The 18,608-nt window shown below is 45.2% G+C and overlaps 1 protein-coding gene across 1 annotated transcript in view; it reads left to right on the forward strand.

The window, feature by feature from the left end:
• The first annotated feature begins 7,809 nt into the window (after nt 1-7,809).
• Nucleotides 7,810-18,608, forward strand: part of Znf787 (zinc finger protein 787) — a 50,065-nt gene continuing 39,266 nt past the window's right edge. The window contains exon 1 of the mRNA XM_045133697.1: nt 7,810-7,917. Coding sequence (XP_044989632.1) covers nt 7,901-7,917 — 17 coding nt within the window. The 5' untranslated portion in view covers nt 7,810-7,900. The remainder of the gene's footprint in view (nt 7,918-18,608) is intronic.

Raw genomic sequence — 18,608 nt, forward strand, 5'->3', positions numbered from 1 at the left:
GATGTTCTTGCTGAAGCTAGAGATATACGATAACTTCCCCCAGTATTTACAGTAGCAACTGGCTCGCCCACTCATTAGAGGGATCTTTTTTAAAACTTGGTGATTTGGTGGCCTAATTCATCGGTCCTCTTCAATTTGCCCCCTCCTTTCTTCCTTTGGCTTAATGCTTTCCAGTCACACAAGCCTCTTACCTTATTTCCAGATCCCTTGCCCTCATTTGCATACGAATCTGTTGGCCTATTTCACATTCTCACTTGGGTTTATTTTTTCACTTTTTTTTAACCTGTCAAATTAAGAGTAATTTTTTAACTTAGCGATTTTCATATATAAACAATGTATTTTAGCTTCAATTTTTTTAATAAAACAAGCACTTCTTTTTGCACAATAATACGTAAAGTTTCCCGAACAGCACTCTTTAAAATTATGTTCTATTTTTCTTTCTATTAACTTTTTAAATTTTAATTAATTAATTAATTTGAGAGACAAAGAGGCAGAGAAAGAAAAAGAGAGAGAGAGGGAATGAGTGCACCAGGGCCTTCAACAGGTAAAAAAAAAACTCCAGATGCATATGCTACCTTGTGCATCTGGCTTATATGGGTCCTGGGGAATCGAACCTGGGTTCTTTGGCTTTGCAGGCAAGCACCTTAACCATTAAGCTGTCTCTCCAGCCCTTTTTTATTGACAACTTTCATAATTATAGACAATAAACCATGATAATTCCCTCCCCTGCCTCACTTTTCCCTTTTCAAATCTACCCTGCATAATAACCTCTCACCCTCTCAGTTAGTCTCTTTTTTATTTTGATGTCATCATCTTTTCTTCCTATTATGAGGGTCTTGTGTAGGTAGTACCATACACTGTAAGGTTGTGGATATCCAGGTCATTTTGTGTCTGGAAGATTGAATTATAAGGAGTCCTACCCTTCCTTTGGCTCTTACATTCTTTCCACCACCTATTCCACAATGGACCCTGAGCCTTGGAAGTTGTGATAGAGATGTTTTGAACACTCTTCTTTCTGTCACTTTTTTCTTTTTTGAGGAAGGGTCTCATTCTAGCCCAGACTGACCTGGAACTCACTATATAGTCTCAGAGTGGCCTTGAACTCACAGCAATCCTCCTACCCCTGACTCCCAAGTGCTGGGATTAAAGGCGTGCACCACCACGCCTGGCTTTCTGTCACTTCTTGTCAGCATTATGGTGCCTTTTGGGTCTTCCCAGTGGTCACCGCCATCTGGAAAGAGACGCTTCTCTAACCAAAGTGAGAATAGCATTAATATATAGGCATAAACATTAACAAAAGTGCTTACAGGGCAGTTTGGTGGGCATAATATGTGCAGTTAGCCACCCTGAGACTACATAGCGAGTTCCTGAGCTAGAGTGAAACCGTACCTCAGAAAACCAAAACAAAAAATTTTTTATTTGCCAGAGATAGACATAGCTAGCTAGATATATATATATATAGAGAGAGAGACAGAGAGAGAATGGGCATGCCAGGGCCTCCAGTCACTGAAAACAAATTCCAGATGCGTGTGCCACCTAAGGCATCTGGCTTATGCGAGTTCTGGGGAGTCCTTTGGCTTTGCAGGCAAGTGCCTTAACCTCTAAGCCATCTCTCCAGCCCTATTTTTATTTTAACTTTTATTTATTTGAGAGAGGGAGAAAAGGAATGGGTGCGCCAGGGCCTCCAGCCACTGCAAACGAACTCCAGACAAATGTGGCACCTTGTGCATCTGACTTACATGGGTTCTGGGGAATCAAACCTGGATCCTTTGGCTTCCTAGACAAGTGCCTTAACTGCTAAGCCATCTTTCCAGCCCTTATTTTATTTTACAAAACTGAAACTTAGGGCTGAGGAAATGACTCAGAGGTTATAAACCAGATGCATATGGTGGTGCATGTGTATGGAGTTTGTTTGCAGTGACTAGAAGCACTCAAGCTGGGTGTTGGTGGCACATGCTTTTCTTTAGTTTCAACAGTTGAGAGGCTGAGATAGGAGAATCTCTGTGAGTTCAAGGCTAGCTTGGGGCTTCAGAGTGACTTCCACATCAACCTGGGCTTGAGTGACATCCTGTCTTGAAAAGAACAACCAAAATTGGAACTGTATATTTATTAAACAGTAACTTTCCACTTATCCTTTGACCAGGTCCTGATAACTGTTTCTATTGTGTTTCTACAAATTTTGACTCCTTGCGCAAATTGGGATCTTATGGTTACCTCATGGAAGTGGGATCATACATTATCTGACTTTTTTGTTTGTTTGTTTGTTTGTTTGTTTCCAGGTAGGATCTTGCTCTAGCCCTAGCTGACCCAGCATTGGTTCTGTAGTCTCAGGGTGGCCTTGAACTCACAGTGATCCTCCTACCTCTGCCTCCCAAGTGTTGGGATTAAAGGCATGCACCTCCATGCCTGGCTATATGACCTTATATGCCTGGCTTATTTCATGTAGTATAGTGACCTAAAGGTCCATCCATGTTGTAGCATGTTTGAATTTCCTTCCTTTTTAAAATTAAATAATCCCAGCATTTCGGTGGAGAATCAGGAGTTCAGTGTTACCCTAGGCTACATAGGTAGCTGGAGGCCAGCCTAACATTAAAACTCTGTCTCAAAAAAACAAAATAAGGGGCTGGAGAGATGGTTTAATGTTTAAGATGCCTGCCTGAGAAGCCCAAGGACCCAGGGTCGATTCCCCAGTACCCACATAAGCCAGTTGCATAAGGTGGTACATGTGTCTGGAGTTTGTTTGCAGCAGCTACAGACGCTAGTGTGCCCTTTCTCCACCCCCCTTTCTCTCTGTCTTAAATAAATAAGTAAATAAAAAGAGTTGGAGAGATGGCTCAGCAGTTAAAGAAGTTTTCTTGCCAAGCCTATCTTCCAGGGTTTGATTCACCAGTATCACCACTCAAAGTGATTGCATGCATCTGGAGTTTATTTGCAGCAACTAGAGGAGGCCCAGACATATCCATGCTCTCTCTCATACACAAATAAATCAAACTATTCAATAATAAATAAAAATGGGGGCTGGAGAGATGGCTTAGCGGTTAAGCGCTTGCCTGTGAAGCCTAAGGACCCCAGTTCGAGGCTCGGTTCCCCAGGTCCCACGTTAGCCAGATGCACAAGGGGGCACACGCGTCTGGAGTTCGTTTGCAGAGGCTGGAAGCCCTGGCGCGCCCATTCTCTCTCTCCCTCTATCTGTCTTTCTCTCTGTGTCTGTCGGTCTCAAATAAATAAATAAATAATTTTTTTTTTAAAATTTAAATAAAAATGGGCTAGAGAAGAGCCAGGCGTGGTGATACATGCCTTTAATCCCAGCACTCGGGAGGCAGAGGTAGTAGGATCACTTTGAGTTCAAGGCCACCCTGAGACTACATAACATAGTGAATTCCAGGTCAGCCTGAGCTGGAGTAAAACCCTCCCTCAAAAAAACAAAAAAGGGGGGGTGCTAGAGAGATGGCTCAGTGGTTAAGGTGCTTGCCTGCAAAATCTAAGGACCCAAGTTTGATTCCCCAGGACCCATATAAAGCCAGATGCCAAGACAGAGCATGTGTCTGGAGTTCGTTTGCAGTGGCTGGAGATCCTGGCCCTCTATCTATACTCTGTCTCTCTCAAATATGCAAATAAATAAAATATAATTTTTTAAAAAGTGGAGGGCCTGGAGACATGGCTTAGTGGTTAAGGCACTTACCTGGGAAACCTAAGGACTCATGTTCAACTTCTCAAATCCCATGTAAGCCAGACATCCAAGGTAACTCATATGCAAGGTCACAAATGCACACAAGGTGGCCCAGGTGTGTGGAGTTCGATTGCAATGGTTAGAGGCTCTGGCACACAATTCTCTCTCTCTCCCTCCCTCCCTCTCTTGCTTTCTAGCTCTCACTCTTGTTTTCTCTCATGAGGAAAAAAAAAAAAGCCAGTCTGTTGAGCTTGCCTCAGAAAAAAAGGAGGATTAGCAAGCAAGTTCCTTAACAGCTAAGCCATTTCTCCAGCCCATCATATCTCCTTAGCTTAAAGCATTCCAGGGCACACCTTTGACCTTGACTTATACATTCAGATCTGAGGCTTTCACATCCAAGTAAGTTCCTTTAGTATATATGGTGTCTGTGCTCATGTAAGGAAATAATGTCCTCAGAAGTTGCAACCTGGGCCAAGGCACATGACTGAACAGATTACAAAGAACATTTCTGCCACCACTTCCTGCTTGGCCAGGTGCCTGTAGGTTGGGTACAAGGGTCACACAGGCTTTCCACCCAACCCCACTTTCCCACTCCTTCACTGCTCCAACACACTAACCACCTTTATACCCCTTTGACAGGGGTTCTTGAAGTTCTGTGACAAGACCATTTTGAATTTTTGTTTTTTGAGGTAGGGTCTCACTCTAGCCCAGGCTGGAATTCAGTATGTTGTCTCAGGATGGCCTTGAACTCATGGTGATCCTCCTACCTCTGCCTCCACAGTGCTGGGATTAAAGGCATGTGCGACCACGCCTGGCTTGACAAGACTTTCTGATTCAGAAGCTCTGGTGGTATGGCTCAGCAGCTTGCTATAAGGAGTCTCCAAGGGATTATTTTTTTATGACCTCATATATTTATATATTTTTGTTTTGTGTTGTTTTGTTTTGCATTAGGGTCTCACTGTAGCCTAGGCTGACCTGGAATTCCTTAAGTAGTCTCATGCTGGCCTGGAACTTACAGCGATTTTCTACCTCTACTTCCAGAGAGAGAGAGAGTGGGGGGAGGGGGAAGGAAAGGGAGAGAAAGAGAGGGAGGGAGAAAGAATGGGTGCATTAGGACCTCTAGCTATTGCACCTGAACTTCATACTCATGCACTACTTTGTGCATCTGCCTTTACATGGGTACCAGGAAACTGAGCTCAGGTCATCAGGCTCCGCACATAAACACATTAGCTGCTGTCCCATCTCTCCAGCCCCTATTTTTCCTTTTCTTTTTTTTTTCAAGGTATGGTCTCTAGCTATTTTTCCATATACATATATTATATATTTTGGTTTTTCTTTTTCTTTTTTTTTTTTTGGTTTTTCGAGGTAGGGTCTCACTCTGGCTCAGGCTGACCTGGAATTCACTATGTAGTCTCAGGGTGGCCTCGAACTCTCGGAGATCCTCCTACCTCTGCCTCCCGAGTGCTGGGATTAAAGGCGTGCGCCACCACGCCCAGCTTATTTTGGTTTTTCGAGGTAGGGTCTCACTCTGGCCCAGGCTGATCTGGGATTCACTATGTATTCTCAGGGTGGCCTCGAACTCACGGTGATCCTCCTACCTCTGCCTCCCAAAAGCTGGGATTAAAGAGCCTTATGTGTGTGTGTGTGTGTGTGTGTGTGTGTGTGTGTGTGTGTATACATATATACATATTTTTTTTTTCTTTTTCTTTTTTTTGTGAGAGAGAGACTGAGAGAATGGGCTTACCAGGGCCTTCAGCAACTGCAAGCTCCAGATGCATGCGCCCCCTTGCGGGCATGTGTGACATTGTGCATTTGCGTTGTTTGGCTTCACAAGCAAGCACCTTAACCACTAAGCCATCTCTTGAGCCCTATTTTTCCTGTTTTGAGACAGGGTGTTAAGTAATCAAGGCTGGCCTAGAAGTCTCTGTATAACAAGAATGACCTTGAACTTCTTTTTTTTAATTAAATTAATTAATTTACTTGAGAGAGAGGGAAAAAGTCTGGGCATGCCAGGGCCTCTTGCCACTGCAAAAAAAAAAAAAACCTCTAGATCCATGCACCACTTTATGTGTTTTGCTTTCCACGGGTTCTGGAGAATTGAACCCTGGCCATCAGGATTTGAAAGCAAGCGTCTTTAACTGCTGAGCCATCTCTCCAGCCCCTGGCCTTGAACTTCTAATCTTCATGCTGCCTCTCCAGCTAAAATTACAGGTGTGCACCACCGTGCTCGGTTTAAGCAGTGCTGGAAATTGAACTTGGGGCCTCCTGCATGCTAGGCAGGTGCTCTCCCTACTGGGCTATACCCGGCAGCCTCTTCAGGGAATTCTGATGAGTTCTTGTGTTTATTTGTCCATTGTACCTGCGCACTAAGTAGCATCTCTCTCTCTCCCTTCCTCCCTCTCACAGACATACTCTCTCCCTTACTCCTTTCTCTTTAGTCATTCCAGACTAGACTGGAATTCAAGTCATAGCCCAAGCTGACCTGAACTCTCATGCTTCCTGTCTCTGCCCCAGGAGCGTTGGGATCACAGGACAGGCATGTGTCACTCTGCCCAGCTCCATCGTGCTCTTGAAAGTATTCATAAGTCAATGCAGCCAGGCATGGTGGTGCACACCATTAATTCCAGCATTCAGGAGGCAGGGATAGGAAGATTGCTGTGAGTTCCAGGCCAGCCTGTGTCCATCAGTTTTACCTGAGATCATTATGACACTCAGAGAGCTGGAGTGGGGATTCATAAAAGCCTGGTGGCACAGGCCTGTCCTGTCATTCCAGTTGCTTGGGAGGCTGAGGCAGGAGAATCAAAAGTTCAAGGGCAGCCTGGACAACTTAATGAGACCATGTCTCAAAACCTGAAAGGAGGGCTGGAGAGATGGCTTAGCAGTTAAGACACTAGCCTGCCAAGCCCTAGGACCCATGTTTGACTCTCCAGGTGCCACATAAACCAGATGCAAGGTGACGCAGGTGTGTAAGGTCTCACATGCGCACTAGGTGATGCACGCCTCTGGAATTTGATTACAGTGGCTGGAGGCTCTGGTGTGCCAATTCTCTTTCTCTCTCTCTTACTCTTGCTGTCTTGCATTAAAAAAAAAAAAAAAAGTCTGGGTGTGGTGGTGCATGCCTTTAATTCCAGCACTTGGGAGGTGTAGGTAGGAGGACCGCATGAGTTCAAGGCCACCCTGAGACGACATAGTGAATTCCAGGTCAGCCTGGGTTAGAGTCAGATCCTATCTTGAACCCCCCCCCAAAAAAAAACCCAAAACAAAACAACAACAACAAAAAAAAACCTGAAAGGACTGGAAATATATAGCTCCAGGGGTGGAGCTTGCCTAGATTTCTCCAGTGAGGATGTGGGGGCGAGGCTCAGCAGTAGAGCACCTGTCTAGAATCCTCAGTGAGGGGCTGGGGGCGTGGCTCAGCGGTAGAGCGCTTGTCTAGAATCCATAGTGAGGGGCTGGGGGTGTGGCTTATCAGTTGATAACGGGAGGGGGAGGAGAAGGGGAAGGGAGAGGGGGCACAGGAAGAGGGAGAGGGGGAGAGAGAGAGAGAATGGGCATGCCAGGGCCTCCAACCATTGTGTGCGCTCCGTTGTGCACATGGCTAACGTGGGTACTGGGGAATTGAGCCTCGAACCGGGGTCCTTAGGCTTCACAGGCAAGTGACTAACCGCTAAGCCATTTCTCCAGCCCTACTTTTTTCTTTCGAGGGAGGGTCTCATGTAGCATGAGTTGGCCTTAAACTCACCGTGTAGCTAAGGATGACCTTGAATGTCTCATCCTCTGGTCTCCCCCTCCCAATTGCCGGATTTTGAACCCCGGGCTTCCTGCATTGTAGACAATCACTCTACCAACTGTGCCCTTCATGCGCTACTCTTCTGTGACCGCACAGTTGCAGGAAAACAGCGCAACAGCAGAGACCAGCTCTTGTTTCCGGGGGTCCCCTACCCCCAGCTCGGGACCTGCTCTGCGAAGAAGGAAAGGCAAGTGGCTGCTACCTGACTTTCCAGGCCTCGGGGTGAGAATTCCTTTGGCAACAAATATAGTTCATATCCTCTTAAAGTTCATCCCCTTTGTAGCTCCGCTGTAATTAGTACTCAAATAATAATTAACGTTTTCTCTTTGTACAGTGCTTTGAAGCAGCCAGATCCTGCAGGGGAGGGACGCGGTCTGGTTCCTCTCTGGGTCTCCAGCTCTTGGCACTGGGAGGCTCAGATTATATTTATTGGACAGCTAATGGATGAGCTGAGCAGGTGAGTTAGTTGTGGAAAGGGCTGTGCGGGGGCAGCGCGGGGCTGGGGCGATGGCTTCGTGGTTAAGAGCACTTGTTGCACAAGCATGAAGCCCTAAGGGGCCCGAGGTTGCATGAGTCCAATTCCCCAGCACCCGCAGACACAAGTGGGCATGGCCATCCGCATCCGTAACCCTAGCCCAGTGGGGTTGGACTGAAAGAATAGTGGGGGCTTGCTGACAGATAAAACAGTAAAAATAGCAGGTCTGGGTTTAGTGAGAGACTCTGTCATAAGGAAACCTACTCCACATGTCTGTAATTCCAACATACCCATGGCAATGGGCGGGAGGTGGAGTCAAGGGACTCTTGAAGCAAGCCCTCTGTCAGTCTGGTGTCCCCGGTGGCAAATACCAAGAGAGACCTGGTCTCAAACAAGGTGGATACCTGGAGATTGTCCTCTGACCTCCACAGGTGCGCACACACACACACACGTGCACGCGCACACGTGCACGCGCACGCGCACACACACACACACACACACACACACACACACACACAAGCGGTGGCCTCGAGTGGCAGGTTAACATAGCTCTGGAGGCTAGATTTGAGTGTGCGTGTGATGCTTGGACTCCCAGGCCCCAAGAGACGTTTGTTAATTGGCAGTTAATAAAGGAACTGCTTCATGATGGACCCAATCGCTCATCGTCTCCTCCCACCCTCACACAGAGCCACATCAAAAGCATCAGCTCGCCAGGTGTGGTAGTACACACCTTTAATCCAGGCATATGGGAGGCCAAGGTAGGAGGACTGCTGTGAGTTTGAGGTTACCCTGAGACTACAGAATGAATTTCAGGTCAATCTGGGCTAGAATGAGACCCTAAAAAAAAAAAAAAAAAAAAAAAAAAAAAACTGGCTCAGCTGGGCATGGTGGTGCACACCTTTAATCCCAGCACTCAGGAGGCACAGGTAGGTAGGAGGATCATTGTGAGTTTGAGGCCAGCCTGGGACTACAGGATGAACGCCAGTTCAACCTGGACTAAAGCGAGACCCTACTTCAAAAAAAAAAAAAAAAAAAAAAGCATTGGCCCACCAGGCTGGAAAGACAACTCAGCCATTAAGGGCTGTTGCTTGCAAAGCTTGCCAGTCTGAGTTTGATTCCCCAGTACTCACATAAAGCCAGATACACAAAGTGGCACATGCATTTGAAGTTCCTTTGCAGTGACTAGAGGCCCTGGCATGCACACACACACACATTCCCTCTCTCTCTCTCTCTCTAAAATAAACTTTTTTTTTTTTTTGGTTTTTCAAGGTAGGGTCTCACTCTAGCCCAGGCTGACCAGGAATTCACTGTGCTGTCTCAGGCTGGCTTTAAACTCACAGAGATCCTCCTACCTTTACCTCCCAAGTGCTGGAGCTAAAGGTGTGCACCACCATGCCTGGCCTCATACATTTTTTTTAGAGAGCCCATTTTACAGTTGGGATGAGTGAGACTCTATAATCCAGGTGTAATTTCTCTAGGGAGCACAACTTAGGCAGAGGTGGGTTGTGAAGTGAGCACTGTGGACCTCATGTCGCAAACAGGGATACTGAGGCCCACTCAGGGCACGCTGATGTCCAGCCCAGCCCTGAGGCAGGCTCCCTTGTCTACAGCTGTCATTCTCCTGGACACAAGTCACCCAGCAGGACCTGTGGCCTCAGGCAGCCAGGCAGGCCTCACCCTCTGCTGCCAAGACAGGAAGAAATCCTGAAACTTCTTCCCAAAGCGTTTGCCATTATCTGGCTAGACTGAGCAAGTCTTCTGAGAGGAGAATCCTACAGGTCCACTCCTCTTCTTTCTAGGGAGACTAGAGGTCACAACTGTCTTTCTGGACCTGCTGACGACTGGGGCTCCAGGGGTGAATTTGGCTTTGTGTGTTGAGTGTGTTGGGGTAAGCTGTGGAAAGCCCCAGACATGAGAAGCCCCGGTGGTCACAGTGACAGATGCATTTAGCTAGTTGGCAGCCAGCAAGGAGGATGCCTCCCAGTCTATGCTAACTGCTTTTCTAGTTGCTGCAACAATATACTCGACAAGAGCAACCTCACAGGCATGGTGGTGCCCCCCCCCCCATACATCCCAGCACTCAGGAGGCGGAGGGGGGAGGACGGCTGTGAGTACAAGGCCAGCCTGGGACCAGAGAGCGTGTCCCAGGTCAATCTGGGCTGGAGTGAGACCCTACCTTGGGGGACAAAAATCAAAAAATAAAGCAATTTCGGGAAGGAAAGGTCTATTTTGGCTTGATGGACTACAGTCCATCCTGGTCAGGAGGCGTGGTGGCAGAAGGGTGAGGTGGATGGGTACGTTGCAGGCTCAGTTCAGGAAGAAGAGAGAGGTGATCTCTGGTGTTCATCAAATTTAGAGCTCTTCTTTTTCTTCCTTTTATTCACCCCGCCCACATTCAGAGTAGATGGTCTCTGCTTAGTTAAACCTCTCTGGAAACACACACCTCCTGAGGTGTGTCCCCTAAGTGATTCTAAAATCCAGTTAAGTTGGCCATAAAGATTAACCAACACAGCGTCTCCTTGGAGAGTTTCTGGGGACGTGCTAAACAGTCTTAAGGACATAGGGGAGGGGAGACCAGTTCCACTCAATGGGGCAAGGTGAAGGGACAGTGCATAACCAGGGTCCTTCATAATTACTGTCCTGGAGGCAGGAGACTCATGAGAAGTTAATAAGCCATCGATGCTAAGTACCAGTGAAATGATGGAGATTTGCTTAGGTGACAAGGTGTCAATAATTTCTGCAGTTATGATGACACTGTGTCTGTAAACATCTGAGATTTTTTTCTGTTGCCCCACCATACCCAGCTTTTGCTTTTTCCTTATTTATTTTTCTATTTTATTTTTATTATTTAATTGAGAGGAAGAAGGAGAGAGAGAATGGGCACACCAGGGGCTCCAGAACATCTCAGTTTTTATTTGTCTGTTTGTTTGTTTTTTTGAGGTAGGGTCTTCCTTTAGTCAGGCCAAGGCTGACTTGGAATTCACTATGTAGTTTCAGGGTGGCCTTAAACTCATAGCAATCCTCCTACCTCTGCCTCCCAAGTGCTGGGGATTAAAGGCATGCTCCACCACGCCTAGCCTGAGGTTTCTTTTTTAATATTTTTATTTTTATTTATTTATTTAAAAGTGACAGAGAGAGAAAGAGGGAGAGAGAGAGAGAATGGGCGCACCAGGGCCTCCAGCCACTGCAAATGAACTCCAGATGCATCTAGCTAACATGGGTCCTGGGAATTGAGCCTTGAACTAGGGTCCTTAGGCTTCACAGGCAAGTGCTTAACCGCTAAGCCATCTCTCCAGCCCGAGTGTTTTTTTTTTTTTAAAGAACATTTTATTTATTTGAGAGAGAGAGAGAGAGAGAGAGAATTGGCATGTATCAGGGCCTTCAGCCGCTGCAGATGAACTCCAGATGCATGTACCACCTTGAGCATCTCTGGCTTATGTGAGTCTTGGGAATTGAACCTGGGTTCTTTGGCTTTGCAGGCAGGTGTTTTAACTGCTAAGCCATCTATATACTCCACATCTGAGTTTTGTACAGAGTGTTTTCTTCTTGCTTTACTGTGGAGCATTGTTATTTCAGGTTCTCTGTCTCTCCCTCCCCATCTCCTCTCTGGAAGCACTGAGGGTTCAACGTAGGACTTAGCACTGAGCTACATCCCCAGACATTATCATTATTATTTTATTATTTTTGTTGAAAGAGGGTCTCACTAAGTTTCCCATGGCAGCCTTGAACTTTCTATCCTCTTGCCTTAGTCTCTGAGTACCTGGGGTGACAGTCCTGAGCCCCATGCCTAGCGCACAGCACACCCTGTTTGCAGAGATTTTCAGTCTGTGTAATCTGCAGGCATGCATGCTGACCATGGCCCTGACAGCGGTGCAGGGTCAGAGTTCTGCGAGCCTCTGGCCACATTTTCATCAGCCAATTGATTCGTAGCCTTGTTTTGTGTTTCTGTTAACTCTGTGTTTGATGTGTGTTGTTGATTCATGACGTTGACCTCACAACCAGCAGGACTGTGACTCTCATCTGAACTACCTGACACATGCCATCTTCTTCCCAAAGCCTACCAGAGGTCTCACCTGCTCAGAAACACCTGCCCACATGCCATTGCCGTATTAAATAGTGACAGCAACAAGAATATGCATATATGTGTGCAAAACTGGGGCTGGCGAGATGACTCAGTGGTTAAAGGCACTTGTTTGCAATGAATGACCTATGGGGTTCAGTTCCCCAGTACCCACATAAGGCCAGATACACAAAGTGGCTCATGGATCAGGAGTTCGCAGTGGCAGGAGGCTCTGCCATGCCCATATTTACTCTCTCTGTCTCTCAAATAAATAAATACTTAAAAAAATTCCTTTTTTAAAATTTAATTTTTATTTACTTATTGGAGAGAGATACAGAAATAGGCAGTTAGAGAGAGAATGGGCCTGCCACGGCATCCAGCCACTGCAAACGTACTCCAGATGCATGTGCCCCCTTATGCATCTGGCTTACATGGGTCCTGGGGAGTGGAACCTAGGTCCTTTGGCTTTGCAGGCAAGCACCTTAACAGCTAGGCCATCTCTCCAGCCCATAAATAAATTTCTTAAATGTGTAAAAATAAGTGTAGTAGGTAGACCCCCCCAAAAAAGTGCACTTTTAGGGCTGGGGAGATTGCTCAGTGGTTAAAGCTCTTGCTTGTAAAGCCTGCTGGTTGGGGTTCAAGTCCCCAGTACCCACATACAGCCAGATGCAGGAGACCCTGGAGCACCTATGCATACATGTGTGCACACATTCACACATGTGTGCATGCACACACACAAATAAAATCTTCAAATTTTTTTTAATTGTTTTTTTTTATTTGAGAGCGACAGACACAGAGAGAAAGACAGATAGAGGGAGAGAGAGAGAGTGGGTGCGCCAGGGCTTCCAGCCTCTGCAAACGAACTCCAGACGCGTGCGCCCCCTTGTGCATCTGGCTAACGTGGGACCTGGGGAACCGAGCCTCGAACCGGGGTCCTTAGGCTTCACAGGCAAGCGCTTAACCGCTAAGCCATCTCTCCAGCCCAAATCTTAAAATATTTTAAGAAAGGAAAGGCCAGGCACCACATTCATGAAGACCCGTGCCACCTCACCCACTGCAGTCTGTGTGACCCAAAATGATATGTGGAGCTAGTACCAGAAACATTTTATACAGCGTGGTAATGTCTGGGGGAAAACACCCACAGCTACAGGAGAGGAGATGGAAATGTTCCTTAGACCCACTTGGAATTTGCTGAATGGTTTTTGTTGTTTGTTTTTTGCAAGGTAGGGTCTCACTTTAGCCCAGGCTGACCAGGAATTCACTCGGTAGTCTCAGGCTAACCTTGAACTCACAGTGATCCTCTCATCTCTGCCTCCTGAGTGCTGGGGTTAAAGGCGTGCACTACCACACCTGGCTTGCTGAACATTTTTATAGCTCCCCAGAACAATCAATTCACTTCCAGAAGAGGAAAATGTACCAGGTTTTATAGTTTGTTTATATCTCTTTAACTTTGTTATGACCATTTTTCATTGCTAAAGCAGGTTTTATCTGAGCGGAAAGGAAGCCTGAAAGTTCATTATTTCCTTATTGAGGGAAATGAGCTTGTAGCTAATGTGGAGTCAACACAGACACCCCACGCTGGGCAAGTGCTTTACTGCTGAGCTATATGTGGGTGTTTTGTTTTCTTTGGCCAGTCTTTTCTCCCTGATTTCAAGTGTGTGTGTGTGTGTCTGTGTGTGTGTGTGTGTGTGAGTGTGTGTGTGTATATTTGTGACAGGGTCTCATGTATCCCAGGCTGGCCATGAATTTGATATGTAGCAGGATTTCTAAGCCTCCTGCCTCGGCCTCTCCTGTGTTATGATTATAGGCATGGGCCACCACATTTGGTTTATGCAGTGCTGGGGATCAAACCCAGGGCTTTGTGTGTTCTAGGCAAGCCGTCTACCTACTGAGCTACAGTGCCAGCCCCCAATGTGGAGAGTTTTAGAGAGTAGAAAGTACACTATAATTCAGTCTCACCAGGGGCTTGCATAGCCAATTCAATATTTTTAATGTTTATTTATGAGAGAGGCAGATAGAGGGAGAGAGTATGGGCACTCCAGGGGCTCTAGCCACTTGCAAACAAGCTCCCGATGCACCTGCTCCAACTTGTGCATCCGGCTTTACGTGGACACTGGGAAATCGGACATGGGTCCTTTGGCTTTGCTGGCAGGTGCCTCAACTGCTAACCCATCTCTCTAGCCCCAGCTCAACAGTTTATTGAACAGGAAATATAGCTTATGCGCTATCTTCTAGGTTTGTTTCTTTTTCTTTTTTTTTTCTGTTCCTTTCCTTCTTCTTGTTTCCTTTTATTTTTATTTTTTTATTGTTGACAACCTCCATAACTGTAAACAATATCCCATAATAATTCCCTCCCTTCCTGCACTTTCCTCTTTGAAACTCCACTTTCCATCATATCTTTTCCCCCTCTCAATCAGTCTCTTTTATTTTGATGCCATAATCTTTCCTCCTATTATGATGGTCTTGTGTAGGTAGTGTCAGGCACTGTAAGGTCATGGATATTCAGGACATTTTATATCTGGAGGAGCACGTTGTAAGGAGTCCTACCCTTCCTTTGGCTCTTACATTCTTTCCTCCACCTCTTCTGCAGTAGACCCTCTGAGCCTTGGAAGGTGTGGTAGAGATATTGTAGTGCTGAGCACTCCTCTGTCACTTCTTCTCAGCACTGTGACGCCGTTTGAGTCATCTCAAGGTCACAGCCATCTGAAACGAGAAAGTTCTCTAATGAAAAAGTGAGAGTAGCATTAATATAAAGGTGTGAACATTAAGAGAAGTGCTTACTTGGCAGTTTGATGAGCATAGTATATACTATACATTTATCCAGATAGAAGACATTACACCCCTAGGGCTCATGTATTCTGTTTGCCAATATTTTGTTGAGAATTTTGGCACCTATGTTCATGAGGGAGATTGATTGGTCTATAACTTTTTTTGTTTTGTCTTTGCCTGGTTTTGGTATCAGGGTGATGCTGGCTTTACCGAAGGAGCTTGATAGGATTCCTTCCTTTTCTATTTTATGGAAAAGTTTAAGAAGCATTGGTGTTAGTTCTTCCACAATGTTCTGGTAAAATTCACCAGTGAATCCATCTGGGCCTGGACTTTTTTTAGTTGGGAGATTTTTGATAACTGCTTGGATTTCCATACTTGTTATAGCTCTATTTAAGTGGTTAATTTCATCTTGATTTAATTTAGGTAGGTCATATAAATCAAGGAAATCATCCATTTCTTTCAGATTTTCAAATGTAGTGGAATATATGTTCTTATAGTATGTCCCTATGATTTTATGAATTTCTCTGGTATCTGTTGTGATGGAGCTTTTTTTCATGTCTAATCTTATTAATTTGTGTCTCTTCTCTCTTTCTTTTGGTCATATTTGCTAAGGGTTTATCAGTCTTTTATATCCTTTCAAAGAACCAACTCTTTGTTTCATTGATTCTTTGGATTTTTTTTTTTTTGGCTTCTATTTTATTACTTTCTGCCCTAATCTTTATTATTTCTTCCCATATACTGATTTTCAGTTTGCCTTGTCCTTCTTTTTCCAAGGCTTTAAGGTGAAGCATTAAGTTGTTTACTGGCAACCTTTCTAATTTCTCAATATAGGCACTTAAAGCTATAAATTTACCTCTTAGGACTGCCTTCATTGTGTCTCAAAGGTTTTGGTATGTTGAGTTCTCATTATCATCTGACTCTATGAGTTTTTTGATTTTCTTCTTGATTTCTTCATTGACCTATTCATCACTTAATAGTGTATTGTTTAGTTTACATGATTTTGTGTATGCTCTGTAGCTTTTCTTGCCATTGATTTGTAATTTGATCCCATTGTAATCAGATAAAATGCAAGGAATGATTTTCTTGTATTTGTTAAGATTTACTTTGTGTCCTAATATATGGCCTTTTTTAGAGAATGTTCCATATGCTGCTGAAAAAAATGTATATTCTGCAGCATTTGGATGAAATGTCCTCTATATATCTGGTAGTTCCATTTGTTCTATGACATCATTTAGTCCAGATGCCTCTCTGTTTATTTTTTGCTGGATGACCTGTCAATTAATGAGAGTGGGGTGTTGAAGTCACCCACTACAACTGTGTTTGATGTTATGTGTGACCTTAGTTCTAATAGTGTTTGTTTGATGTAGTTGGGAGCCCCCATGTTAGGTGCATATATGTTTAGGATTGTAATGTCCTCCTGTTGGAGTGTGCCTTTAATCAATATAAAGTGACCTTTCTTATTTTTCCTAACTAATGTTGGACTGAAGTCTACCTTGTCAGAGAATAGGATAGAGACCCCTTCTTGTTTTCTAGGCCCATTTGCTTGAAACACCCTTTTCCAACCTTTCACCCTAAAATAGTGTCCATCCTTTGTAGAAAGTTGAGTTTCTTGGAAAGAACAACTTGAAGGATCCTGCTTTTTAACCCAGTCTGCAAACCTATCTCTTTTGATTGGGGCATTGAGGCCATTGATATTAAGAGTTATTATTATTCTTTTTTAATTTTTTTTAAATTTATTTATTTATTTGAGAATGACAGACACAGAGAGAAAGACAGATAGAGGGAGAGAGAGAATGGGTGCGCCAGGGCTTCCAGCCTCTGCAAACGAACTCCAGACGCGTGCGCCCCCTTGTGCATCTGGCTAACATGGGACCTGGGGAACCGAGCCTCGAACCGGGGTCCTTAGGCTTCACAGGCAAGCGCTTAACCGCTAAGCCATATCTCCAGCCCTTAAGAGTTATTTTTGAAAGGTGTGTATTTATTTTTGCCATTTTTTGTTTTGTAGTTCTTCTGGTTTTACCTTTGCTCTCTTGTATTAACTAGTATTTGAGTATGGTTTGTTTTTTCTGGGTCCCTTATATGTGTGCTTTTCTTTCTCTTCAGCATTGAGGATCCTCTCAAGTATTTTCTGTAGAGCTGGTTTTGACCTATTGTAATCCCAGTTACCTTTTGGGATTATTTTGATCTCAGTTATGCTGTGCTCCCACTGGGGTCCTTCTTTGCGGCACTGTGGGCTCAGGTAGGCTGGCTGGGTGCTGGATCGCTGCTCTGGTCAACCTGTGCCGGGTGCTGTGCCAGTGAGCCCCCTTCCCCCAGGTCTCTGGTGCTGGGTGCTTGTGCTGATGGTGGAGGAGGGGAGGGTGTGGTTCTAGTTCTCCTGCTGGTCCACCTGATCCTCTTCTTCACTAGCTGCTTCTTCATTTCTTGAGTTTGCAGCAGGCCAGTGTGAGTGGAGCATCCCCTCATCTGGCTCTTCCTGTGGCTCAGGCCAAGCCTGGTGGCTGTGGCCATGCGGGCCTGGCGCCTCCACTGCTGGAGCTGCTCCTGCTTCTGTGGGCTCTAGACGCTCTGGATCTCTCCTACTTCTCTGCTATAGTTGATAATTTCGTGTACACCTCACTTTTTAGTACAAGAGTGTATTTTGCTGGTTTTGTTATTTGTTTTTTTTCTCTCCCTAGGCTGCTTTGGCGTGGTTCCTACACTGCCATCTTAACCGATAGGTGCTTCCTTCCTTTGCTTTCCTTTCCTTTTCTTCTCCTACCTTCCTTTCTTTTCTCCTCCCTCCCTCTTCTCCCTCTCTCCTTCTTTTCCTTTCCTTTCTCTTTTCTTTCTTCTTTTTCTCAGTCCTGGGAATTGAACGTGGGGCTTCACACATGATGGGTAAGCCCTCACTGCTGAGCTCTTTTACTTATTTATTTTTATTTTGAGTCAAAGTCTCAGTATGTCACTCAGGTGTTCAACAGGGAACACACCCTGGAATTATCGAAACTGTTGAATTTGTTTGCCCAAGAGTGAGCTGGTTGCTTTTGCTTTGTTAGAGCAGAGTCTAGAGGAAGGAAAAGTAACCCTTGAGGCACTTGCCCATGTGGACTAGTGGCTTCTCGGCTTCTTGGAGCAGAGCCCGAGGAAAGGAAAGCTGACTTTGGTGTCATTTAAAGCAAGGGTGACCCCTCTGCATCTGCTCTCACTGCTGCTCTGGTGTGGCTGTGGCTGTGGCTTTCACTGACAGGCACTCAATGGTGCTTTTACTGAACAGCCAAAAAAAATAATAATAATAAATAAAAACAACAACAACGAAACAAAAAATATGTGAACAAATTGAACCTTGCATTGGCAAAGAGCAAAAAACTTTTAAAAAATTATTTTTCAGGGCTTCAGAGATGGCTTAGTGGCTAAGGCACATGCCTGCAAAGTCAAAGGACCCAGGTTCAATTCCTTAGGACTCACATAAGCCAGAGATGCACAAGGTGGTGTATATGTATGGAGTTCGTTTGCAGCAGCTGGAGGCCCTGGCATGCCCATTCTCTCTCTCTCACTTAACAAAGAAAATAAAATAAACATTTAAAAAATTATTTTCATCCAGGCATGGTGGCACATGACTTTCATCCCAGCAGTCAGAAGGCAGAGGTAGGAGGATCACAGTGAGTTCAAGGCCACCCAGAGACTACATAGTGAATTCCAGGTCAGCCTGGGTTAGAGTGAGATCCTCCCTCAAAAAACAAACAAAAAACTTATTTTCAAGTTGAGAGAAAGACAGAAATGGGTGTACTAGAACAAACTCCAGATGCATGTGCCACTTTGTACATTTGCCTTTACGTGAGTACTAGGGAATTGAACCTAGATC

This window comes from Jaculus jaculus, chromosome 14 (genome assembly GCF_020740685.1).
Source record: "Jaculus jaculus isolate mJacJac1 chromosome 14, mJacJac1.mat.Y.cur, whole genome shotgun sequence".
In the NCBI taxonomy this organism is placed as follows: Eukaryota; Metazoa; Chordata; class Mammalia; order Rodentia; family Dipodidae; genus Jaculus; species Jaculus jaculus.